Below are 26238 nucleotides of genomic sequence, written 5' to 3' on the forward strand. Positions count from 1 at the left end.
TGGGAACGTAGCAGGAAGGTGCTTTAGTGACATGGTTTCAGGACTCGTTTCCCAATAAAGCAGCACTTTACTTCCATAAAAGTTGGGGTTTCAAGCCCCTCCATTCTAGATGAGTGGTCAGACTGAGTCTGACGTAGTGAAATTTGATTCTCTACATGCACCTTTCAAAACTTAATTGCTTAGTTTGTCTTTTTTCATAGAGCAAATCTCTAATGGCTAAACTAACCTAGTGGATCTGAGTGCAGGTTGATGAGGAAGTCAGACTGAAATTTTGATCTGAAACCTAGATAGGATCTAGTTACATGGGGGGTCTCTTTTACCGGAAGAAGTTCATGGTTGAGGGTTTTCCAGGTAGTCTATTTTTAGAATGAACATTTTCAGGTAGCCGCTGGAACTGGTAACAGGTAAAATCAGTCTCCCCACATTCATGCCATCAAATATTTGCATGGCAGAGGCAGGAACCACTGTATACACTCAGACTTCTGTGTCCAAGGGCTTCTGGTGTTTTCTGCTTGGGCTTATCAGAGTCACCAGCTTTATTTAGGTCACCTGTGTTCAGGTGACAGCTGGTGACAACAAAACTGCATCCAAGCAGTTCAGGTCGAGGCTGCCCTTGGAAGCAGCAGATTTGCTTTTTAGTTCGGCGGTGTACTTCTTACATCCTAACTTTGCTCCTTCGTTCACTCAATTAGTAATGTTTACTGAGTACTTCCAGGGTGACTAAGATGAATTTGGAGTCTTCATAGAGCTTACAGTATAGGAGAGAAAATCGATGTTGATTAATTACAAAGAATAATTATAATTCCTTGATCCACAAATTTGAAGTGTGTGCTAGGCGCTGTCCATGGTATCGGGGGTATCGATGAACCAGACAGATGAGTCTGCGCCTTCACGAAGCTTGCGTTCTAATGAGACGCAGAGCAAATAAAAACATAGCAACCAAGTACATTTTGTGGCACATTAGAAGGCAAAAAGTACCACGGGAAACAGAGGCAGGTGAAGGTGATTGGGTGCATGGGCTGGGCCAGTGGGGCTGGGTCGGGGGGTCAGATGCAGAGACTGAGGTGCGTGAAACGAAGATTGCAGATGGGTTGGAGTCGAGAATAAATGACACCTTAACGGAGAGTTGGAGAGGCTGAATGAGAGGAGAGAAGAGTTCAAATGACCGAGAGGTCAGTTGGCAGGACCACCCACATGTGTATTGAGATGATTGAGAGTCAAGACAGGACCAGTGTGGGCGAGAGGATGGTGATCTAGGAGCTAAAATCACCGAGAAATGAGGGGGAGTGACACAAGGTTGTGGTGACGGCAGCAGTGAGGGGTAGCGGATGACAGAGTCTGATGACAGGAGATTGAAAGCTGGAAGAGAATTATCTGGAGGGGCAGCGAGGAGCCTCGTGGTCCAGGTGTGAAGCGTGCTCTGCAGGAGAGTCACGGGTGCCCTGAGGGCACATAGTAGGGGCGTCTGGTCTGGGACAGAGAGACTGGGGAAGGCTTTGTAATGTTGCTGTTTATGATAAGAAACATATACTTGGTCTTCCATTCCCGGCACAGAACTCCTAAAACCCTTGAAGTCTCCCAGGAGAAGAGCAATAAACATGTCTCTTGTTCTGTTAATGAGGTGACCTTTGGAAAGCACCTAAGGATGGGAGCTGTTTTCCCGGGGAGCCAACCAAGTGATTGGAAGGTTGGAACTTTCGGTACTCCTACGCACCCCTCCCTGGAGGTCCAGAGGCTGGAAGTTGAATCAATTGCCAGTGACCAGTGATTTAATCAGTAGCGCCTATGTATGGATCCTCCATAAAAACCCACAGGACGGGGTTTAGAGAGTGTCTGGGCTGGTGAACACGTGCAGATGTGGGGAGAGTGCACGCCAGAGGGCACGGGAGCTCCTCAGCCTTCCCCTGACCTTGCCCTGTGCACCTCTTCCATCTGGCTGTTCTTGAGTTATGCCCTTTATAATAAACTGGAGGAGCCGGTCGACGTGTCCTTGGTGCATGGGAACAGCACGGGCCCTTCTGGACCAGCCTCCTGCGGGCACAGGTGGCCCCGCTGTCTGACACCTGCTGCCGCCTGGCCCTGCTAAGAGTCATGCATCGGACCTTTTCCAAAAGGGAGAAGACACTGAAGACCCAGTTCTGTGGCCCTGCACCAGATCCCCCATAACCTGCTGCCCACACACAGCTAGTGGGATGACGGGAAGACGCATCATTCTTCTGTTAGCTGTTGCTCTCGGTCTATGGAAGGCCTGCCACTCTCTGCACGTCCCCTCCAAGGCCAGAGACGTGTGAAGGTCCTTTGTGGAGCATGCACCTCCATCCCTGTTGTTCTCTCTGTTACATACCCTTTTCTAGGATGTGTCTTCTGGGGGATGGACCTGGCTGTGACCTGGCATGTAAGACGTAGTGGTGGCCCTTGAGCTTACTCCGGTGCTTTCCAGCCTCTTTCAGGCCAGGCAGGGCACATGCGAAAGGTCATTGGTATGGCACATGAGGGCAGAGGGAGAAGGTCGCTGTAGGGAGACCATAAGCCAGGCTACCAGCTGTGCTGGTCCAGCCTGGAGCTGAGCGGGTCCCTGTATCTTGGCATGCGTGCACGTGCGCGTGTGAAGCATTACCTAGCAGTTGTGCTAGAGATGATGTCCCACGTGTCTCCAGCAGGGATTTGCCTTTTTGCGAGGTGGGGATTTTGCAGGATCCCACTGGCCAGCAGGTGGTCACTCAACTCCAAGTGATTCTGTCAGGCAGCTTCAGAGGTTCTGGAAATGAAGACCTGATTCCTGCCTGAAGGGGCTTACAGCCCATTTTAGGGTACAGCATACCTGTAGCTATCCAAAGACAAGGGAGAGTAATATGAGGGCCTCAGAGGAGCTGCACTCCATAGGTAGGTTTGGTCGGTGCCGGAGCCGATGCCGCTAATGGAAAAGGTGACCAGTTTGCACTTGGCCTTGAAGAATGTGGGACTCTGACGAGTGGAAGTGGGTTGAGTGGGGGTGCAGACGAGCAAGGGGCATTCCAGGCACAGATGTGGGGTGAGCAGGGACCTCTGCTTTGTTAACCTACCTCTACAGATTGGGTAAGGGAGGAGGCCATAGGGTCAGGTGGAGACAGAGGTGGGCAAGGACATGGATTTCAGCTCTGGGGGCGGCCTGCACAGCCCATTTATGATTAACTGTTCGTGGTGGACACCTGTGGTTGCTTTGAATCGGGTGCTGTTGACGTGGTGTAGTACAAGGGAATCAGGCACTAAAAGGCACCATTCCCTCATATGTCACTTGTTTGAGATCCACAGGGGCTGACTTTGGACTGGACATGGCCTTGCTTGGCTCCCCTGAGCCACCACACACCTAGTGCCGTGCGGCTCTGTGGAGCTTGACATAGACTATTTTTGTGCTCCTTCAAACACCGTGTTTATTTTTAAACTCGAGCCTTTGTAAAGCAGGAACGTATCGTGCAGGCTTTGCTTTTGAGTGAAAAGGTTCTCTTGGGCCAATGGAACCTGCAAAAGATGTTCTTGGTTTAAAGTTGTACATTCTCTTTATTTAATGCCTCGGTGCATGTACTTCCGACACTGCAGGGAAGGCCACACAGCAATTTGCTTTTTTAAAAATCCTGGAAAGAGAAAACCCACATGCAGTTTGCCAGTTCCCTAATTTGTCCTGGCAGATCTGTGTCATAAGCAGTGGTGCTCAGACAAGCTGGGATGTAAATTTGAATGCTGCCATACCCCTCAGCCTCCTGCCATTAGGGGCCCATGGACAAGGGCCTCCAAATAGAATGTCTGTTATCTTTTAAGCATGTGGAAGTTATAACTGAAAAGTTAATGAGATTAACTTGGATGTTAAGGTGGACGATTTAGCACAAGTGCTTATTTATGCCATTCTACCCCAGAACCCATTAAAATGATAATAGATAGACTATTAAAAGTATACTCCCATGACAGCAAAGTGAATGGGAGGGAGTTATCAGCAGCTGAAAGATTGAAACAAACTTCTGGGTGATCTAAAGCAGGGGAGGAATGGTGGTGTCAGAAATACAGCAGAGGAGAGAAATACAGTCTCTGGGCCCTAACTTCACAGAGGAGGGGGTCGTGGGGTCAGGGCGGGGGCCAGTCTGCCCTGCAGGCTCCAGAGCAGAGCTTCTTAGGAAACCTGCCGGTCCAGCCAGGGCAGGGATGAGAAGTAATGCTAAAAGCTGGGACTTCGAGTGATGGTCTTGGGAACACGACGTTTCTTAGAGGGAAATGAAACAAGTGAGCGCCAGGGGCAGGGACAAATTGGACGTGGAGCCAGGGTGGTGGATGGTGTTTAAAGCTACACACTAGGTAAGATCAGCTAGAGTGAGAACACCGAGCATTCTTACACTGAGGGCAGGAAGAAGAAGAGCCAGCAAGTTAAACTTCTCACCAGATAGAACAAATGCAAGACAATAGTAAAGCAAAGCCTTCAAGGTTGTAAGGGAAATCATTTTTTAACCATTGAGAAAAAATTTACATCCCATGTAGTAGACTGAAAAACATCCCCCTCCCCATAGGTATTGGTCCCAATCTTTGGAACCTGTAAATGGTGCCTTATGTGATAAAGGATCCTTGTAGATGGGATTCAGGGGAGGATTTTGACATGAGGGGATTATCTTGAATTACCTCAGTGGGCCCTTAATGCAATCCCAGGTGTCCGTATGACAGATTTTACTACACACAGAAGAGAGGGGGGATGGCAGGACCTCAGCAGAGACAGATTTGAAGATGCTAAACTGTAGGCTTTGAAGGTGATGAAAAGGTAAAGGAATGCCGCTCTGGAATCTGGAAAAGCCCAGGGAACGAGTTCTTTCCTCGAGCCTCCTGGGAAAGCCCGACTCTCCTGACGTCTTGGTTTCAGCCTAGCAGAACCGACTTTGGGCTTCTGGTCTCCATGCTGTGAGAAGTTCTTGTTGTTTTAAGCCACCCAGTTAGTGGTCATTTGTTAGAGAAGCCCTAGGAAACCACCAAACCAGTCAAGTGTAAGACAGAGAGTAAAGGCAACTGCAGACATGCAGGGACTCAGAATTGAAGGTCTACATTTTGAGGGTCTACATCAGCAAAACAAGAGTGAGGACTATGAAGGAGGCAGTGGGGGCAAAAGAGAATCAGTGGCTTTTGAGAGTCTAAAGAAAAAACTCGCGGACGGACACATGGCTATGAGCGGGCCTCAGAAGCACGCAGTCCAAGTGAGAACTGACAGTCACTGCTGCAAGAAAGAGATCTTCAGGATGGAGCCTGGAGGGATTTCAGACCATGGACAGAATGATCGAGAAGCTGGAAGACACTAGGTTATGGGAAGATGGGCCATACTTCGTTTCTCCATAGGTAAATGTAGGCAATAGAAAACTCCACAAAAATAAACACAGTTACCAGCGGGTTACATTCCAAGTGTGAAGCACACTGAGACACCACCTGCTTGTGGAGTTAGGAGAGAGCTGAAGAGGAGAAGCTTCTCGTCGACCTCGATGCTAGGATCTCTTCCTGGGAGGAGGAGCACTTGGCTCTTGACTGTATAGGAAGAAATATAATTCCGGCATATTTCTTGGCCCTGCAAGGAACAATATTTATACAATCATAACAGTGTTCTCTTTTTTAAATTGCTCCATAATACTCCGTTGTGTTAATTTATTGACTTCACTCTTCCTGGTACCGGACTTTTCATTTTGTTTTCAGTTGACCTTTTTATAAATAATACTGGAATCTGCAGTCAGTTTGCTCCATGAAGCCTCTTTGTGGGAAGAGCCAGAGAACTGAATTGTTATATTAGTAATGTGTAATTATGTATAATAGAGGGAGAGGACCCCAAGTGCAAGAATGATGGTTGAACTCTGAATAGAAGTGGTGATTGGCTCATCTAGAATATCCCCCTTATGGCGCCAGGCCAACCTGCCAACAGGCCAACTTACCCTTGGTCGTCCCCAGTCCTGCATAGATGAGAGGCAGGATCCTGTGTGCAGAAGGGATGTTGTGTGGGGTATGTGCGCTGACTTACAGTCTGGTGCAAATGGGAGAAACTTGAGCTTGTTTATATGCTGACAGAAAGGATCCAGAACAGAGAGGCTATTGTTGTCACCGAGGTTATTATTCAGTAGTCTTTTTAAAGTCGTGGACAGATGAGCACATTGGTAAATGGACGAGACTGCTCATGGTCACCGGTGACCTGCTGCATTCCAGTTGTCCCAGACTGCTTTACACCTCTGGGGTCAAGGAGATCCCCTTCGTCAGCAGGCTGCTTGTTCCTAGCTCAGTGACATCTTTGTACAAATGAGGAAAAGCCACTTCTTTCTGAAGGCACCTTCTGGTTATCGGCTGTCATTTGACAGAATAAATATGCAGATCTTTGTTGAGCACTCTATGATTGACGCCCAAGGGAGATGTGGGCACTGAGTTCAGGAGAGACACCTGGGCCAGAGGTGTACCCTTGGGCATTATCACGTAGAGATGGTTCTTGAGGCTGCGAGAGTGAGTGTGTGTACTGAGGTGGGGCCTGATGTTCAGGTAGAACACAGAGGAGAACCCAGTGGAGGAGAATCTGACCACCGGGGTGTTGTGTTCCATGGCTTATGGGCACTGTCCCAACAGCGTCCTGCTGCCCTAAGGGATCCCTGGCACAGACCTCTGGCTGCCATACTGGAGCCCGACACACTGCACCTGAGTGTCTGCACCCTCAGGTGCTGGCTTCCTACGCCTAGTACTGTGCCTGCTGGTGTCACTGCCATGAGTGCTGTCAGGAGGGATGATATCGCATTCATCTCTTTGTCCCTAGGGCCAAGTGTTAGCTTTTTGACACACTCTTATGCGTGTAGATGGAGGTCCAGACTTGGATACGTGGGTGATGCAGGCTCCAGCAGCCCCACTTGTCCTCAGCCCTGTTTTCCTTTGGGACATTCGCTGCTCAGGTGTAATGTGCCCACTCTGGGCTGCTCCACTGAGTGTATGTTCCAGCCGGGACCAGCTCTTGCAGAGCCCTGGCCTCAGCAGCTGTCCTGACACACTTTAGGGTCATCTGAAGGAGGTCTTCTGTGGGGCTCCCACGTCTTCTTGGAACAGATGAGCTGGGTACACTTTTGCCCTTGACATTGCGGGAAATAATAGAAAGGAGCTGTGTCTTGCTGGCTACTTGGGATATAATTTCCACATTCCGTCAAAACCAAATAAATTAATTTAGCAAATATTTTGGACCTATGTGCGTGGACTACAGCAAATAAAGGATTGGTGGAAGGCGCACTATTTCTGTGTATCAGTAAACTTGTTGTGGCTCTAGAAGAGTGAATTTATTTTTATTTACTAGGTTTCCTTCCTTGCCTCCCTCCCTCCCTCCTTTCCTTCCTTCCTTCCTTCCTTCCTTCCTTCCTTCCTTCCTTCCTTCCTTCCTTCCTTCCTTCCTTCCTTCCTTCCTTCCTTTCCTTCTTTCCTTCCACACAGTGCTTCACTTTCCTGCATGTGTGCTTGTGTCCCCAGGGGCAGATCCCCCCTGCTTGCACCTTTCAGTGTGTGTCTTTGGTGTCATGTTCAAGATCCTTTGGTCCAAAGGAAGTGGCAATTCTAGTTATTCCTGCATAGGGGCCTGGGAGGACAAGGACAGGCTATTTTACTGTTTCCCTAGGACAAGGGGCAGTTGTTCCTCTTTCAGGCTGCTTGAGCTAGTAACTAATGTCCCTTTATCTTTGGCTGGAATCCTATCAATTCTCGAGGCCACCCTGCTGATTAGAAAGCTATTTGGCAGTTACATGTGACTTCGGTCAATAAAAAAATGAGAAAACAAGTTATTCTTTCATTAATAGTGCCTGGAGGGCCATAATCTTTCAATAAATGGGGTCTCCTGATTTGGGGAGATCCCTTCAAGCACTGGGGCGCTGGGATGACACTTTGGGTAGAACAAGTTCCGTTGGCACCAAGTCCCCATTCATTCAGCTCTGTTCGTTTGCTATCTGAACTTTTTTAAAAAGCTCTTTGTTGAGGTATAATCGACATACGAAAAGCTGTTCACATTTAATGTATGCAGCTTAATGAGTTTGGGAAGAAGTACACACACACCGCGAAACCAGCACCACAGTCTGTGCCATGAACATACCCATCACCTCCGAAAGCTTCCTCCTGCCTTTCTCATTATGTGTCTGTGATGAGAGCACAGTAGCATGAGCTCTGTACAAAATTTTAAATAAACAGTATAATATTATTAACTATACACTTGGCCCTTCCCATCTGGGGGTCAACCAACCACAGATTGAAAATATTTGGGGGAAAATTTATGTCGTTACTGACATATATTATGTACAGACTTTTTATTCTTGTCACTCTTCTTTAACAATGCAGTATAACTAATATAGGAAAGAGGCATGAGAACTACACGGGTTGACTATCAAACCAAGTGGGGTTCAGAGCCCTCTGTGTGCTGTCAGACTCGGAACCCGGTTGTTCAGCCACGTGGCCCGACCACAAGGAACCTGCAGAACCATTTTAAGTACACAGTTCAGTGCATTCACGTTGTTGTGCAGCCATCACCACCACCATCTCCGGAACTTTTTCAACAGGCAGTTGATTATTTTTCAGTCTTCACAGTTTGATGCTGAAGGCGCTTATTGTTTTACCTCAGATTTCTTTTTTACTGAGAAGGTGTAACTTGCTGTGGACATTTTTGTTTCTCTTCAGTCTTCGGCCTCCTGGGCTCCTTTGAGCCATTCGATGGGGCGGACCATGCCCTCCTTGGAACTCTGCACGTCCTGGGGCTCCAAGTTCATATTTTCCGCTGTTCCCCCTCCCGTTCACCCCACACCCCCACTTCCTTTGCTCCTGCCCGCTCAGTGCTCACGTTTCAGTGTTTTTCTTTGGGGTTGCTCCTCGGCACGGTGTCCTCCTGAGGCCTCCCTGGGTGCTGCCCCCAGCATGCTCTGCTCTTATTGTTATAAAACATATGTGACGTGAAATTAGTATTGGAACCGTTTTGAAGTGAATTCACAATTCAGCGGCATTAAGAACATTCACGGTATTGCGCAGCCGTCACTAGAACTTTCTCGTCTTCCCAAACAGAAACTCTGTCCCTATTAAGCAATAACCCTTAATGGCAAACACCATTCCACTGCCTGTCTCTGTGCGTTTGCCTGTTTGATTCATATAAGTGGAATCATACAATATTTATCCCTTTGTGTTTGGCTTACTTCACTTAGCATATTTTCGAGGTTTGTCTGTGTTGTGGAATATATCAGAATCTCATTCCTTTTCATGTCTGAATATTATTCCATCATATGTATGTAACACATTCTGTTTACCTGTTCATCTATTGGTGGACATTTGGGTCGTTTCTACCCTTTGCCTATTGTGAATAATGTTGCTATGAAGATTAGTATTCGAGTCCCAGTTTCATTTCTTTTGGGTCCATACCTGGAAGTGGAGTTGCTGCATCATATGGTAAGTCTATGTTTAACTTTTTTTTGAGGAGCTGCCAAACTGCTCCCACAGTCCCAGCATACTTTTTGAATAAACGACCAGAAGAGATGGCACCTGAGACTCCCCAGGGTACCAGGCTGAGGGACTCTGCCCTGCACGGAGCCGAAACCAGGGAGAGAGAGAAAGGGGTCCAGGCAGAGGCGGTGGGGTGAGAACCATTCCCTAAGGCGTGCAAAGCCTGGCTGCGTCATCCACTGTCTGTCTGCTGGTAGTTTACCCCTCCGAGCGTGGCTTCTGTGGCTCCAGGGGGGGCGACCTTAGAGAGAGCTGCCATTGGGCTGAAATGATAGCAGCAAGGACTGTGGCCAAGATGAGTGGGTGGGAAGGCTGTGCACTCGGGGCCGCAGGCACCTGGTCAGACTCTCAGGCCCAGCCGGCTGGCACCACTGACCAGGAGGCAGCCAAGGGGTTTCTAGCTGCACAAGAGAAGTTTTAGAAGGGTCTGGAGCTCTCCTCTCCTTGGAGCACAAGCCTCTGTGACATGGTCATCCATGGTCTGCAGGTTTCTTTGTATCTCCCAGAGTTTGCCTCACCTAAAAACCATTTGTTTCACTATTTACCAAACTCTTTTCTTGCCTCTCTCTAAACCCCAGTTGTATGTGTTTTCAGTATTTCTAAAAGCACTTTTAAAAGTTATCTTAAGAAGAGACCCTGAAATAGGCAGACTAGAGTGATATGGGTGCTTTCCTTGGGCAGCAGCCAACCAAGAAAGGCAGCGAGGCCCAGAGCGGGCGCACATCCTGTCTGCTTGGGGTAGGTGGCCTTCTGTGAAGTACGTGATTGTTCCTCTAGCAATGTGCTAAGTATCTGTTAACCTCCACTTCACACCTGCTAGCAGGGCTGTAGTCAGAAAGACAGACAATAACAAGCTTTGGCGAGAATATAGACAAACCAGAACCTCATATACACTGCCGGTGGGAATGCAGTGGAATCAGCCTGGAGGTGCCTCAAACAGTTAAGCCCAGAGCCACCATCTGACCCAACACTTCCACTCCTAGGCATTTACCCAAGGGCCCGAAAGCACGTCCACATAAAGAACTGTACGTGGAAGTTCACACCAATGTTGTTCCAACATGGAAAACATGCTCAATAACAAAAGCTGGACACGAAAACCACATGTCGTATGAGTCCATTTATAGGAAATGTTCAGAATAGGCAAATCCGTAGACAGAAAGTAGATGAGTGGTTGCCTAGAAGTGGGAGGCAGGGACAAGAATGAGGAGACACTGCTAATGGGTTCTGGGTTTCTTTGACAGGGGGATAAAAATGTTCTAAAATTAGATTGTGGTGGTGGTTACTCAGGCTGTGGATGCAGTGAAAAAATCAGTGAATCGTATATTTTATATAAGTGAGTTGTACAGTATGTGAGTTAGAGCTCAGTAAAGCTGCTTTTTTTGGAAAAAAAAAAAAAAGGGGTCAAATGTGGAACAAGAAGACTCAGTGATGCTAACTTTTCTGCCTGGGAGTGGAGAGGAAGTCTGAGTGTTCCTCTCCTCTGGACCACCCAGGGAGATGTTGGAAGGCAAACAGGTCCCTCTCTAGGGTGACTCTGCAAGGTTAGAAGACTAGACTGGGGAGCCCATGGCATTTGAACAGAAATCACAGGTAGGTGGAACCATTTCGGGGGAGTCCATAGGGAAAGAAAGGAGGAGATGGACAATCGAACCAAGAGGCTCCCAGAACAGTGGCAGGAACAAGCGGGAGAGGCAGGAAAGAGTCCTGGGGCTCAGGAGTCCCCGGGACCACTCAGTCTAGCTGATCTTTCCAAAAAGCCATTTGGCTACACATCGTATTAAAAGCTATCACCTCACTCTACCTTTTCTGAGAAAGGAAAACAATATGATGGATGTCTGAAATACACGCTGAAAAGATTTAACAGCCCTCACTGTCTCAGGAACATAACGGGATTGATTTCATTTTAATTCTAGTTTCTGTCAGGACTCTTTCTACCTGTCAGGGACCAAGCTAAAGAAGAGGTGGGCTGCCCCCCAAATCACACCGTATCTCTTATTTAGGAATAAAGGGGGAACTGAAATAGAGGATGCCCCCTAGCACGCTCTGACCACTGTGTGACCTTGGCCAAGTCACTTCACTCTCCAAAGCGGGGACATTAATATAACCACCTCAAGGGACTGTTTAGATATAATGTTACAGTGTGTGCAAAATACTTCTTTGTTATTAATAGCAACCTGTTAAAGGACTATTAATTACAGGTGTGAATGTTAGTTATAGGCATGGACTGCCACTATCAGGAAGACAACCTTTTCCACCTTAAACAGCTTACTTGCCCCAGAGCTCTCTCTCCCTGTTACGGTCAGCAAATTAAACAAGCAAAAATACTTCAAAAAGAGTAACTGGGCTTTCATAATTAGAAATAATTTTTTTCAAAGTTTAGAAAACTTAGAGGTCTGGGAATTATTTTCTCCTTTACTGGTAAATTAGTACTAATTATGGCAAATTGGTTTTGTGACAGATTTTTCCCTTTCGGGTTCCAGGGTGGCAGCAAGAGGGACTCTCGTGCCAGTTCTAGAAGCCAGCCCACGTTTGGGATACGGCTGCCACTCTGAACTTGGTGTTTAGGGGGAAAATCTACTTTTGCTTTCCTAGGAATCACTCTTGTTTAAAAACAGAGGTGCATGGTGTGAAGAGGCTGGTAGCTTGCAAGGTGTAAAACACAGAACCAAAGTTGCCGACATACCTCAAAAGAGCACTGTGATGTTTTCATTCACACTACCAGTTGGTATCTCAGGCTAATAGATATTTTATGTGCTTATCATAACAAAACTTTACTTGCAGAATTAGGTGGCAGATTTTGAAAAAACAAAACAAAACAGGACTTCTAGCTAAATTCAAATTTCATATAAACAACGTATATTTTTAAAATTACTTTTATTGAGTTCTAATTCAGATACCATAAAATTTACGCTTTTCAAGTGTGCAATTCAGTGGTTTTTAGTTAATTCACAGAATTGTACACCCATCACCACTATTCAATTTCAGAGCATTTTCATCACCTCCTGTACTCATTAACAGTCATTCCTATTGTCCCCTCCCCCCAGCCCCTGGCAACCACTAATCTATACTCTGTCTCCATGGATTTGCCTATTCTGGACATTTCATAGAAATGTAATGTAATACGTGGCAGCTTTTTTCACTGAGCGTAATATTTTCAAGGTTTGTCTGAGTTGTGGCCTGTGTCAATACTTAAGTCTTTTAGATGGCTGAATAACAACAGTCCCTTGTACAGACAGGCCACATTTAAACATTTGTCAGGGGATGGGCATTTGTGGTGTTTTCACTTTTTGGCGATTAGGAACAATGTTGGTGTGAACTTCCACATACAGGATTTTGTGTGGACGTGCTTTCGGGCCCTTGGGTAAATGCCTAGGAGTGGAAGTGTTGGGTCAGATGGTGGCTCTACGCTTAACTGTTTGAGGCACCTCCAGGCCGATTCCACTACATTCCCACCAGCAGTGTGTGAGGTTCCAGTTCATCTTTGTCCCCATCAATGCCTTTTTTTTTTTTTTTTAATAAAGTTTTATTTTTCCCAAACTGTACAGTTGGTGGGATCTTCACCAGCATCCGGGGCACCCGGTCCACCCTTAGTGTTTCTGTTGTGGATTACTTGAGCTCTGTGCTTCTAAACTGATTTAGTAAGTCCTTTACCGAGGAGCTCCTGAAGGGGCCTCACCCTGGCCAAGGAACCCAGGACCTTCAGCTCTCTGGACAACAGCTGGGTCATAAGCTTATAGTTGAGGACTTCCTTACAGAGTCCGTCATACGTTGCTCTGTCAAACATGACTAGGTTACTGAGCTTGTCCCGAACTCTGCCTTTGGACCACTTCTTCTTTTTGGCTTTGACTCCAGATTTGTTCACTGGGTCTTTGTCTTTCTTGGCTGACTTTCCAGCTTTCTTCTAGTTGTTCTTGGGTGGTATAGCTACCACTGCAGATGCAGAGACACACACACACACACACACACACACACACACACACACACACACACACACACCTGCAAACGCTTGCTATTGTCTGTCTTTTCTGATTATGGCCTTCCTAGTGGGTACAAAGTGGTATTGCACTGTGGTTTTGGTTAGCATTCCGCCTATGGTTAAAGATGTAAAGCATCTTTTCATGTGCCTACTAGCCATTTGTATGTCTTCATTGGAGATGGTCTGTTCAGATGATTTGTCCATTTTTTTTATTGGGTTATTTGTTCTTTCGTTACTGAATTCTAAAAGCTCTTTAAATGTTCTGGATACAACCTCCTTGTCAGATATATGATTTGCAAATATTTTCTCCAATTCTGTGGGTTATTTTTTTTTAATTTCCTGAGGGTATCAGTTGCAACACAGAAGTTTTTTATTTTGATGTAGAGCATTTGTATTTCTTATTTAGGCGTTTATGCCATGTTCAATCCTTTAACAAGTCATCCTGATAGCACTTTTGAAATCTCACAGTCTCATTACCTTCTTTCTCTCCCCTCTGCTCTTGGCAAGGCCCTCATCTCTCTGTGCCTGGATGTTCGTTTAGTGATTTCTTAATTCCAGTCTCTTACCCCTTCAGTTCATCCTCTATCTGAGTATCTACCTCATTGTCCCTCTGAGATGTAGTTCTGATTGTGCTGCTCATTTGCTCAAAAACTAGCATTTCCTAAATTTATTTTTACCATGAAACAGTATACCCATTTTGAGATAATTAGTGGGAGATCAAGAGATCATAAGATATATTCTTAGTTAAGCAGACAACAAGATGTAGTCTCACAGATGAATTAACTGCTGCAAGACTGTTCACATTTATATTTGATGCTTTTTAACTGTAACACAAACACCAGAGAAAATTATTTTTACTTTATTAGGAACACAGTACATACATAGCCAGAAAGCTAGTTTTATTTTCACTATGGATGAGCGCAAAAGCCCTCAGCATTTAAAATCGATAATGATATTGCCCCAGTTCTTTAAGGGAATCATATCTCTTTAATATTAGTTATAATGTTGCTTCATCATATCCTCACATCAGGGAGAGCATAAAGTCTTTTATATTTTTATTTCATTACTGCGTAATATGAAAATCTCTGCACACAGATGCGTCATAGCAAAAGGAAGAACAGAAACTGCTTCTTTGGCAATATTCTGTGCTCTCTGGAATTAAGCTGTTCCAGAAATCATTAATTGTTATTACTCGGGCAGCTCGCCACCTGGCTTTTTAGAAATCATCACTTGGATGTCCTCTGCTTCTTGGCTCGTGGGGTTCACAGTACACAAATCATAAAATTGCTTTTTCTGTTTAAAACTTGCTTTTTCACCATAGCTTCAGATAGAATAAGTTTTAATGGTATTCATGTTTGATATGCCGTATGTATAATAAAATCATGAATATATGTTGAAATCCTAAAGTAAGATATCTTCCATAGATGGGACATCGTGACTGGAAGATGCCCATCGATGCCATGGCTAGTTTGTAGGGGCCGGCCACATGCCTGTGTGCAGCTCAAATGGCAGACGTTGGTGCTTCACTAAGCTTGCTCATGATTTCCTGGCAGGCTTGGGTAGAGAACACAGTTTCTTAGGTATGCTATCACATAATTATGAGAACAGCTATCCAAGTGCATGTAACATCTTTCCTACATATATATATATGTATGTATGTATGTATGTGTATACACACACACACACACACACACACACATCTTCGAATGTACACAGAAGAGAAAACAGCTTTGACATAAATTTTCTGTAGCACCCAGTTGGGAGGTGGCGGCCCCAGGTTAAAGACCGATTTCCTTCTATGGCATCAAGTGTCCATGGCTGTCCTCGGGCCTCACCTCTTGCCATCCACCTCCTGTAGCAGCTCTCACACCTGGACAGCCATTTCTGCCTCTCCTGCCAAGCCCTGCACATTTGCTGGGCTCTGGGCGGGAGTTGAGGGGGCAGAGTGTGTGTGTGTGGAAGAGGGAGAGGAGTTTCTGTGTAGGGGTACAGGAGTGCCATTTGAACATGAGATGACATTTCAGTATTACTGGTGAGTTTTGTTTTCTCCCTTGATCCTGTCGTCCATCTCATCCTCCTGTAATCCGTTTACCTATCTTGCATCCTCAGAGAAGCCCCCCTGCCCCACCCCATCCCATATAGATATTTCCCTTCCTTCCTGGCTTTGCTTTTCTGAAAGAGCTTCTTGGATTGTCAGGATCCTCACCCACTGCTCTGGACTCCCCAGCCTCTCTGGGGAGTCTATGTGCTTTACCATAGCACATGAGAATGGGTCTGATGGCCCTTCTAGGGCAGCCCTCAGCCTGTGAGCCAGCCCCGGAACTTCATGCGGGGCTTGCAAGAGAATGGGTGCTGCAAGCTCCTGAATTCTGTGTAGCCCTCTGGCATGTAAGTAGTGTCATTAAGAAAGCCTGTCAGCACTCATCAGGGACATTTGCCTCATTCCATTCCCTGATGTAGATGTGACCCAAAAAAGGAATCCTTAGTCCGTGGATTTGTGACAAATGCGACTTACACGAGACCTCTCATTTATCAGGTTTCATCATCTGGGCAGTTTGGGGGCAGGTGGAACTAGCTTTAATACAAAGGGTCTCCTGCATCCCATTTAGAGGCCTTCAGATGTGGCAAAGAGCTGGACTTCTGGCTCAGGTCCAACAGGTACAGATTTTCCCCAGGGAGTGACTAATCCGTGGTTGTAACAGGGTTTGCGGAATGATTTCTGTTTCCCCACTGATGAGGAGTGCTGTCCGTATCATACACTTAATTCTCTCAACTTCTATTTCTATGCTCTGTTCCTTAATGTTAATCTATTTATTTGCCTCCTTGTTTCATTTGCCGTAACTTTATAATAATGTATTTCAGTACCTGATATGGCTAAATCCCATATTGCTTTTCATTTTCAGAATTTTCTTGCCTATCTTAATGTAGTAAGTTTTCCCCATAAATAACTCTGTTTAATTCCAAAAAAATTCCTGTTGATACTTGTATTGTATTAATTGTATGTGTTAATTTAGGGATAATTGACATTTTTATATTGACTTTTCTCATTAAAAACAGCATATGTCTTATTAAAGTTTTTAAAGTTTTCTTTTGTGTGCCTTAAAGGTTATATTTATTTTTTAATACAGATTTTGCAAACTTCTTAAATAGAAAACTAGAATTCATATCTTTTTAGTTACTACTGTAAATGGAATCTTTAAAAATCTATTATATTGTCTATGTGGTTGCATGTATAGGAAGGTTATAAATTTTATTTTTTATTAGTAATTTTATACCTGACCACCTTACTGAATTTTATTATTCATATCCACTTTTTTCAGTTGATTTTCTTGGATGTTCTAGATGTGTGCTGTTAGCTACAAACAACGGTAACTTTATTGTGGGGATTTTGTATGAATGTAGAACCACAATATGCTGACGAGTGAGAATCTTTGCATGGAAGAATGTGTTGGAAGAACCTTTGGTCCATATCTCCTGTTTTCTCCAGTTCTCTGTCCCAGGCTTTGGGGGCTTGCCTCTGCCAGCTTAGAGTCCTGTTGACCATCTCGAGTGAGGGTTAGGAGCCAGGTGAGCACACGCTTCTGGTGCCTTGTGCCAGGTGCTCAGCCCAGGGCTTGTGTCCTGAGAGCACAAATGAGGCGTCCCAAGATGTCATGGCGGGGCCTGAAGGACTACTAGGAACTCTCTTGACAGACCAAGGGGGAGGATGTCTGGGCCTAGCACAGGGCATGTGCAGGGCATGTACAAATGCAGGTGATCGGGGAGTGCTAGCAGGAGAGCAGCAGTCTGGTGAGGGGCAGGGCCAGGTGGCCTGTGAGTCATTCTGATGTACCTCGAGCTGGCCTTGGGGGCACAGAGGCAGCTGGGCGGGAGTGCCTTCGCCATTGAGGGGAAGACCTTTCTCGGTGCTGTGGTTAGAAGTAGTCAAGACTCGAAGCAGACGAACTAATCAGGGCCTCCTCTGAGTCTTTGAAACACTGTTAAATGGCTGTAAAATAATGCCTGGAGAGTTTTCATTCCAACCAAGTTGAAGCAGAAATAATAAGAATTGTGAGGTTTAACAGGTTCATATCATCAAAAGCCTGGAGCTGAGCATTGCAAATGAGAGATTTTGATAAATTAAAGCATCAGTTTCCTTTTTTTTTTTTTTTTTAATTCCAAAAGTAGTCATGTCAGTTCTTTACAGAATCATCTCATACAGAGCCAGAAATTGTTCTAAGCTGGAGTGGTCTGTCTGCCGAATTGTTTCCATGTTCCAAACATACATGTGCTGTGCAGAGTGTCTAATTATTCTTGGGGACAATTACTGTCAGGTTCCAAAATGTGTTCAGTGAGCAGCAATTGGTGTTTATTCAGTTCTAAAAAGACTATGGGAACAGTAGGTTATATTGTCTGCTTAAAGAAACGTTTGCCATCCGGAAACATCTGCTTTCTATTTAAAGCACCAAAGAGGGAATGGGAATGATTTGAAATAGACTCCCTGAGCCTCGAACACCAAAAAGAGGGGCATAAATTGGGTACGGAGGTGGTTTCTGGCCTCTGACACACACTCCCTTTAGTTTTTCCCTGCTGGGAAGGAAAGGCGACCCACTGGGTTTGAAAGTTCTGCTTCTCTTGGATTTTTCTATTTATACTGATTTGCACGCTTTCGAGAACTGACTTCTGTGTCCTAGTTCCAGCTCTTTTACTTTCTCAGGTGAGGCCGGATGCTCTCTGAGTTGGGGTACGCTTTTCTGAATTCTGCAGTGAGGTTTGTAGAGTGTTCCAATTTCACCCATAAAGATGTAGGGGCTTGTTGTCCAGGTGGCCTGAAATTGCTGTGACCCTCAGTTTTCTGTGTGGGCGTTGCCACCCGCTCACAGTCCTGCTTGGAGGCTTAAGTGAGAATATACACAATGTGCTTGGTGTAGTGAATTTCTATGAAGGTCAGCACTTCAATTATCTATTTCTGGTTAATAAACTGCCAAAGTTTAGCAGCTGAAAACGAAACACCTTTCCCTGGCTCAGGAGTCTCACTGGGTCCTTGGCTTCAAGGTCTCTTATAAGATATCACCAAGGGGCTAGCCAGGGCTGGGGTCTCCCCTGAAGGCTCAGCTGTGGGAAGATCCACAGCTTTCCAAGCTGTTACTGGCAGAATTCCAGTTCCTTGAGGGGAGTTGGACCAAGGGCCTCAGTTCCTCTCTGACTGTTGGCTGGAGGCCACACTCTTGTTCCTGCCATATAGGCTTCCCCACCATGGGAACTTGTTTCAACAAAGCCAGCAAGAGAGACAGTCAGGGGACTTTACTAGCCAGACAGAAGTAACTTGCTCTCACAAATGACAACCTTTGCCATACTCTGTTGATTAAAAGCAAGTCACAGGTCCCACTCCTGCTCAGAGGGAGGGCGTTGCACAGGGCATGAGCACCAGGAGGTAGAATCATTGGGAGACACATCAGAAGCTGCCAAGTACAGACACTGTCGTTTTAGGGAGAGAATATAGCATAATGGTTAAGAGGAAGGATGTCTTTGTCACTTAGCACTGCCTTCAAAGCTCAGATCTGCAGCCTGCCACTTACCATGTAGCCCAGGGCAGGCCCTTGGCCTCTCTGCACCCATTTCCCCACCTGCGTGGCACCTCCCCATAAGAGTGTTGTAATCCTAAAAGAGTACATGGACAGCCTGGCAGAATGATCAGTAACCAGTAAATTAGCTACGGGCTTTCTTTTCGTCATTGTCTATTTGGGGCATTTTCTTTAAATACTATTAGGTTTTTGAATTTTAAAAGAATAACATGGAACACTTCAGTAGCCTCAGACTTGGTCATTCATGCGCAAATGTCAGTCATATGGGTAGCTTCCTGGGCACAGAGCTGCTGCCAGACTGGCTGTGCAGGTCCTCCCTGGCCGCCCAGGGCCTCAGGACACTTGTCTTTGGCCTCAGGAGGGCGGAGGCTCCTCCCATGGCACCCTTCCTCTCAGCGTGGCTGGCGGGAGTCCCTGCAGCTCCTCACCCAGGTCTTGGTGCCTCTGCCCAGGCTGGAGCAGCCACTGCAGAGGCCTCACTGCGGGTGACCAGGGCCGCAGCCCCCGAAGGTGTGGCCAGCTGAGTCCATTGTGTTCCCAAAAAATCTCATTTCTGGTTGGGGTCCCAAAGGCAACCACAGTGGCTTTGGTCCATCCTTAGACCTAAGTGGGCAGATTCGGAGCCAGGCCCTTGTCATCTGCATGCACGACTTGACCTGATCGTGGCAAGCAGGCAACTCGCTGCCTTGGCTTGTCCCGGATGAGAAGGCTCTGCCACTTTCTCTTATCTCCCTGTCCTTCCTCTTCTGTCTCTCTCTGCTTTCCTTTCCTCACTTTCTCACTCCTGTTGAGTGCAGGGACATAGAGTACTTAAAGAAACTCCCTGCTTAGCCACCACAGCTGTCCCCTTTCCTAACCAGAGCACCTCTGCCTCCTGTGGCCCATGCCCACATCTTTTGCACTCAAAGATCCTGTTATTTGTCCCACTGTTGGCCCTTGCAGGATGTGGGAGGATGTTTGGGAGTCATTCTGTGTCATTCACAATCAGCTGTGCCATTCTGGAGGACTGATGATGGCTTTAGCGATCACTTCTTCCATTTTTTCCTAGATCATTTGATAATGTCTCACGTGGGCATCACCCCAGCTTCCCTGAGGATAAAAATCACCCAGAGCTCTTGTGAATAACAGAGCTACCCAGGCACCTCTCCTGGAGAGCCAGGGTCCTGGCTGCTAGTCTGGGCCCGAGGACTTGCATTTTTAGTTGAAGTGCCAGCTAATCGCTACCAGAGGTCTCAGGATGCTCCTGCAGACCCTGTCCATCTTCCTTGGTATGGAGGACACAAGGGAAGGTCTGAAAGTGAGCCCCTCCCCAGGAAGGATGCTGCCCTGACCAAGGGAGGCAGAGATGTTAGCGTGATTCAATTCTTAAAAACCTCTTTGGTGTTACTGCCCTTTCTGTCACTTCCTCCTCTCACACATGCGGAGACCACGGTGTGAGCAAGTGTTTTCCTCTGCGGTGCTGTGCTGCGGTGATTAGCAAAATACAGTGCCTGGGCTGGCAGCACAGCTGGGGATCCAGATGTGAGATTGCCCATGTGGGCTTGCTTAGGGGGGCTTTGTATTCGTGTGCACGCCCGCTCTCCACAGGCTGCTCTCCTGACAACAGATGCAGGAAATTACGGGGACAATATTCCTTTTGTTTCTTGAGCTGTCACCCTACTGCTGGAAGGTGTCAGTTTAGGATTGAGTAGGCGGTGAACTCGGTCACTATTAAAGGAAGAGAAACATCCTAGTAATTAACACCTCCAGCAGCACTTGTCCTGCTCCCCAGATCTAGAAGGAAAGATCTAGGGGCCTGGAATGCTGGTCTCTGTGCATCCTTCTGGAAAGCCAGCCTCTCGAAATAGCTGCATTGAGGTGGCGTGAATAGCATTTTCTTGGTTTATTCATTTGGATAAATAGTCATGAAAAAGGCTTCTGCAACCTAAGTTGATGGGTGATACTGGTATTCATGGTGTTGCTGAGAATCCCTTGTGTGGGGCTCAAATAGTATAGTGCTTTTCCGGGAAGAAATTTCTCTCCTTAGAAAGAGCTTCCTTCCCAGGAATGAGCCTTCTGTAGTCAGGATGAATTCAATGACTGCTTTGTCTAAAACCACTCCATTTAGGGACCAGAACACTTAGAATTCACGTTTCCCTTTTGATTTTTTTTTTTCGTCTCCACTTGAGTGTCCTAGTCTTTCATGTCATTACTTTTGACATTGTAAGGATTTTAAAAAATTAGTTCATCTTGGTTACCTTTTGATTTAATTTTTATCTTTAATAAGTGCTTGTTAAATCTGTAGAATTTTTATGAATGATGGGGTGATTTTTACATTGCGGTAGCTTCCCATCCCCCCTCCCATTTTATCTTATTTTGAACACTTAAAAAGATTTTGAGCCAGTTTGCCCGAAGACCCTTTCCCCCAATATAAGTATTTTGAAATGAGCCTGTTTCATTTTGTGTTACTTTGTGCAATAGATACCTTAAAATATGAAATGCAGTGAAATCCATTACCATTTTTATTCATCTACTTTATCTCTTAATGCTAATTGTCAAAATCTAATTCTCCACTCAACAGAAACATAGATAATGTGCTAACTTGATTAATAATCACATTAAGAATTTTTAAGCGTGTGGAGTGAAATAGCAACAATACAGATGCAAGAATAGCAAAAGAGATAGCTTTGATGAATTTTACATAAAACTCAACACGTTTATACATTGGAAACATAAAACTTTAAAGCTTGGTCAATTTTGAATGAATGCATCATTCATAAAATGCTGTGAATTTGAGAAATAATAGAAATATAACGGGAAGTTGTAAATGGTTTGCAAAATCCTAAAATTATTGCAGAATCTCCCAAAATGAATTTGTTGCAAAACTCTAAAAATGCCAACGGGATGTCAGAAAAAGAAGAGGACACTTAACAGGATGCAAAAACTCAGAGAAGGGGTTGTTTTGAGCAAATTGCTTATTAGGCCAGTTGCTCCACAGCCTCAGGGTGTTAGGTTTCAGTAACTAACCCCCTGGCTTCTCTTTTTCTCACCTCTTCGCTTTTCTTATTTTAATTGTCCTCATGCAAACGTATCTTCCACTTTAAGCCATTAACATCTTTGGGGGCAGTGGGTGGCTTAGAAACCGTAAATTATACATAAAGTCACATTCCACCGACTCACACAGCCGTCTCCTGTCTCGCAGGGAACAGCCCGTCTTCACCACCCGGGCGCACGTCTTCCAGATCGACCCCAGCACCAAGAAGAACTGGGTGCCTGCGAGCAAACAGGCGGTCACGGTTTCCTACTTCTACGATGTCACCAGGAACAGCTATCGGATCATCAGTGTGGATGGAGCCAAGGTACCACTCCACCTGCTGATTTTGACATTCCCAGCCATTAATTTTGCATCTAAAGCAATTGAATACATTTGAAGAATGGAGGGAAAGAACGCACCCCACATCCTGCTGCCTTAACACGGATGTCGTTATTATAATGTCCGTGAACTCACAGATCCTGCTTTTTTTTTTTTTAATTTAAAATTATGGCAAATGGAACAAAAAAAAAAATTCCCTGTTACCACATTGTTTTTATAAAAGCTATCATTTCAATGCCTGTGTAATAATCCCACCAAGGCCCTATAATGTTCTCATCTTTCCCATTAGGGTTTTTTAATATTATATATAATGAGCATCTTCAAGCAACAGCTACCCTCATTTGATCATCACACACCTATTGCTTTCTCTTGGATATTTCCTTAGGTTAGATTCCTGGAAGTAGTATGCTAGGTCAAGACATTACCATTTTAGGGCTCTTAATGAATATTGCTGAATTGCTTTCCAAAGAGGTCTTTCTTCCCATATGTCTGAAAATACCAGCAGTGGGTATTATAGTTAGTTCAGTTTTGGTGTTATTAGGCATGGGAATTGAATTTTAGTGAATGGTTTTAGAGTATTTCTTCAAATAATTTTTCCCAAGTATTTTCGCTATACTACTGCCTTCCTTGATATTTTTTGCCACGCTATTATGAGAGCGGAATAAAAAAAGAGGTATTGATAGAAGTATCACCAGGTTTGCAAAAGAAAAAAAAAGTTGACTTGATACTTTATTATTTGTTTCTGTTTTTAAACTGTGTTTATCCCGCTGGATATATTTACATGGATTATCTGCTCTCTGGTGAAATTCAAAGTATTTGAAGCTGAATTCTCTATTTCTCCTCAAAACTACCTCTTTATTTTCATTTTCCAGTCACCTGGGCTAAAAAGAAATAGAGAGAGAGATGGCATGGAGTTAGTTCTTTTTCAGTTGGTCAATGGAATCTATATTTGGTATCTTACATTCATGCCTAACGTTTTGTTTCAAGGCCATAACTCCATAACTCTTGTCCTGGCACAGTTGTGCTGAGACTAGCATTCTGACTGGCCTTCTCACCCCGCTGCAGTCTGCCCTGCCCCCTGCCCTAGGGCAGCGCTCCGGGCAGTTGGAAGCAGGGGAGCTGGGACCTGGGTAATAGAATCCCCCTCCACAAGGCCAAGCCATGGGGCAGAAGGCTTGGAAGCCTTCTGTGAGAGCCTGCTGGTGCCTCCTGATCACTGGACGAGGTGCCCTGTTCTGAGGCCAGATTCTCTCCTTGGCCTGTGTTCTCTAAGCACGTCCTTTGTTCTCACGGTGTCGTGGAGCCTGCAGACAGAGGTGGCTTGGCCCCGTGAGCCTCTGTTTCTTCCTTCCAGTTGCCACAGCCCTTCCTCCTACTCAGTGCGGGAACCCAGAGTCCTCATTTTACAGCTAAAGTCAAGGAGAGGCAGTGACCTGGTCTGGCAGCTGGTGCTTGCGCCCAGTTCATCGGACGCCAGCTCCCAGCCCTTTGGGTTGGAGCGGGCTTCCCTGGCTGGTGGAGGAGCACGCCCTGATGCCATGTCACGCAGGCAGGGTGTTCAGGTTGAATGGCTGGTCTGGCCAACATGATAAAGAGATACAAGAACTGGTTTTCTATCTAAGCAGGCTGGATGGTAAGACACGGGTTGTTGTGAAGGAGACGTGCTCTGGTAACAAACTGCTGGTGTGGAAGGAACTTAGAGGTTGTCATGAGCAAAGGCACCGCAGCCTCAGCTACTGAGTCAAAATGTGGGCAGCCTGCAAAGCACAGGCTCTGTGACGGGAGGAGGTGCAGCCAGCAGCGTGGGCATCTGTCATTCCACACAGGGCACGGCAAGCTCCTCTGCCCCGTCCAACTATTTGGCATGTTTCCTTGGGGGAGGACGTGTGGAAGGCCTCTCCTTCCCCTGAGAGCAGTCTGTGCCTGCTCGTCATAGGACGAATCTGTGCTTGTCCCCATTCCTCATCCTTCCTAAAACATTGAGACGTTTCCCCTTTTCAGAGAAAATACTTCACATGTCAGTCCCAGCTGCTGCTAAAGCCATTGGTGGGCAAGAACACTACAGTGTGTCACCTGGCGTTGCCTGGCCTGTAAAGGGTTGTGTGAATCCCTTTCTGTGCATGGGGTCCCCCCAAGACCGCACTCCTCGAGGACTGGAGACCAGTCCTGGCTTGCCTTTGGAGTCTCAGCATCGAGCCAGAGTGGGCAACGCCATAGGAGCAGGTGGGCCAGTGAGTGGGTGATGAGGTCAGGCCAGGCCACTTGCTCTCCAGGCCTGCGGCAGGTGTGCCATGTCTATAGAATGACAGTGGGCAAAGGTGGGGTCACCGCCGAGAGGGAACCAGGATCAGAACCTCAGAATGCCACCAGGGTCGGCCTTGCACGTGGACAGGCAGGAGCTATATGAGGGCATCTCGCAAGCTCAGCTTCCCGGGCTTCGGTGTGAGCCATCCCAGCACCAACAGCCACACACCAGCTATGTGATTTATGGCGAGTTTGGGGCGGAACTGCCAGCTCCATCGCAGAGGACTCCGTGTCCGGAGCATCTGCTACATGCGCCATTGCAGCGCTTTGGTTTCCTTGTGCCCTTACAGACCGAAGTGATCGTTAGCACCCTTGGGAGAAACTGCCTGTGCCCATGGACAAAATGTGCTGGGAGCTGGAGTTCCTCCCAGTGTCCCTGATGTTCTCAGTTATTTACAGGGTCACGGAAACCAATGCTGGAAGAGACCATTGAGGTCATTCATTCCATGGTCTTTTAGCAGCACCCACTGTGTGGCCAGCACTGTCTGAGTGTGACCGTAGAAGGACGTAAGCCTCTGAAACCTGGCTTGTTTGGTGTTTCCTTCGAGGAACATGACATTGCTTTCAAGAACATGGTCAGGGTCCCCTCCTCCACACATCTCTGTTGTTCTTCTTTTGCAAAAACAGAGGCACTTTCTCTTCAGGGGCCAGCATATGGAAGGTTCTCAGCACACAGTAGGTTTTCAATGAATGCTGGTTTCTTTCCTTCCTTGACTATGGTGAAAGGCAAAGGGAAAAAGCACCCGTCAACACCACTCTGGAAGCTGGCTGCGTGTCTCTTAATCGCTGTGACTTAGCATCTTGTGAAAAACGTTCATCTCCCTGGACTTGGGACAGACTTTCTGTGGAAGGGAATCCAGGGGCCTGTCTTTCACTGCGTGACACGCAGCTTCCTCGAAGTCTGGAGCAGGACAGAGACTGGAGGAGCTTGGCTGTTGCTTCTTCCAAGTAGCTCTTGTTATGTGCGTTCTGTGCATTTCCCCGTGATGTGCAGGAACCAGGTCTTCCACTGGAGAGTCGTCTTTTCCTCCACGGAAGTTTCAGAGACAACGCAGGACAGAGGAAGGGGTGCAAGGGCTGGGGGCACCAACCTCAAAGTTTTATATGAAGCGCCCCGCCAGCTTCACTTTCTCCCTCACCCTCACCTTCCCCACTCCCTAGGGAGGCACCAGTTCTCACCCACAGCGTGTCCCCGACACCCAGGCCCTCATCCTCCCGTGTCCCCTCCTGACTGTCCCTACTGGTGGCTTTCACTCTTTTTCCTGCTCTTTGTCACTGTCTCAAGTCGGTCTCTACCAAAGCCTCTTCTCTTGTCCCTCTGTCCCCTCCTGCTGTATGACATCCTCCACTCCTGGGACCCCATAGACTGCTGAGCCCCCCTCTTTCCTAAGTCCAAAACCCATAGTTCCAGCCACTTCCTCTGTCTCCCACACAGTTCCCGGTGCCCAGTATGAGGTCACCAGCCCCCTTTTCTCCAGCCAGGGCTCACCAGGAAGATCCACCCCCTGACAACTTTGTTTTAGTTTTGTATACTTTATGTTTAACTGTTTGTACCGTTTAAT

At 46.4% G+C, this 26238-nt stretch overlaps 1 protein-coding gene and 1 pseudogene across 2 annotated transcripts in view; one reads left to right on the forward strand and one right to left on the reverse strand.

Moving 5' to 3' along the window:
- HOMER2 (homer scaffold protein 2) overlaps window positions 1-26238 on the forward strand; it is a 77251-nt gene that overhangs the window by 17027 nt on the left and 33986 nt on the right. For both annotated transcript variants that reach the window (XM_036231889.1, XM_036231888.1), the window contains exon 2: window positions 22202-22358. In XM_036231889.1, coding sequence (XP_036087782.1) covers window positions 22202-22358 — 157 coding nt within the window. The remainder of the gene's footprint in view (window positions 1-22201; window positions 22359-26238) is intronic.
- Window positions 13004-15301, reverse strand: LOC107505311 (annotated as a pseudogene).

This window comes from Rousettus aegyptiacus, unplaced genomic scaffold (assembly GCF_014176215.1).
Source record: "Rousettus aegyptiacus isolate mRouAeg1 unplaced genomic scaffold, mRouAeg1.p scaffold_m13_p_14, whole genome shotgun sequence".
NCBI classification, from domain to species: Eukaryota; Metazoa; Chordata; class Mammalia; order Chiroptera; family Pteropodidae; genus Rousettus; species Rousettus aegyptiacus.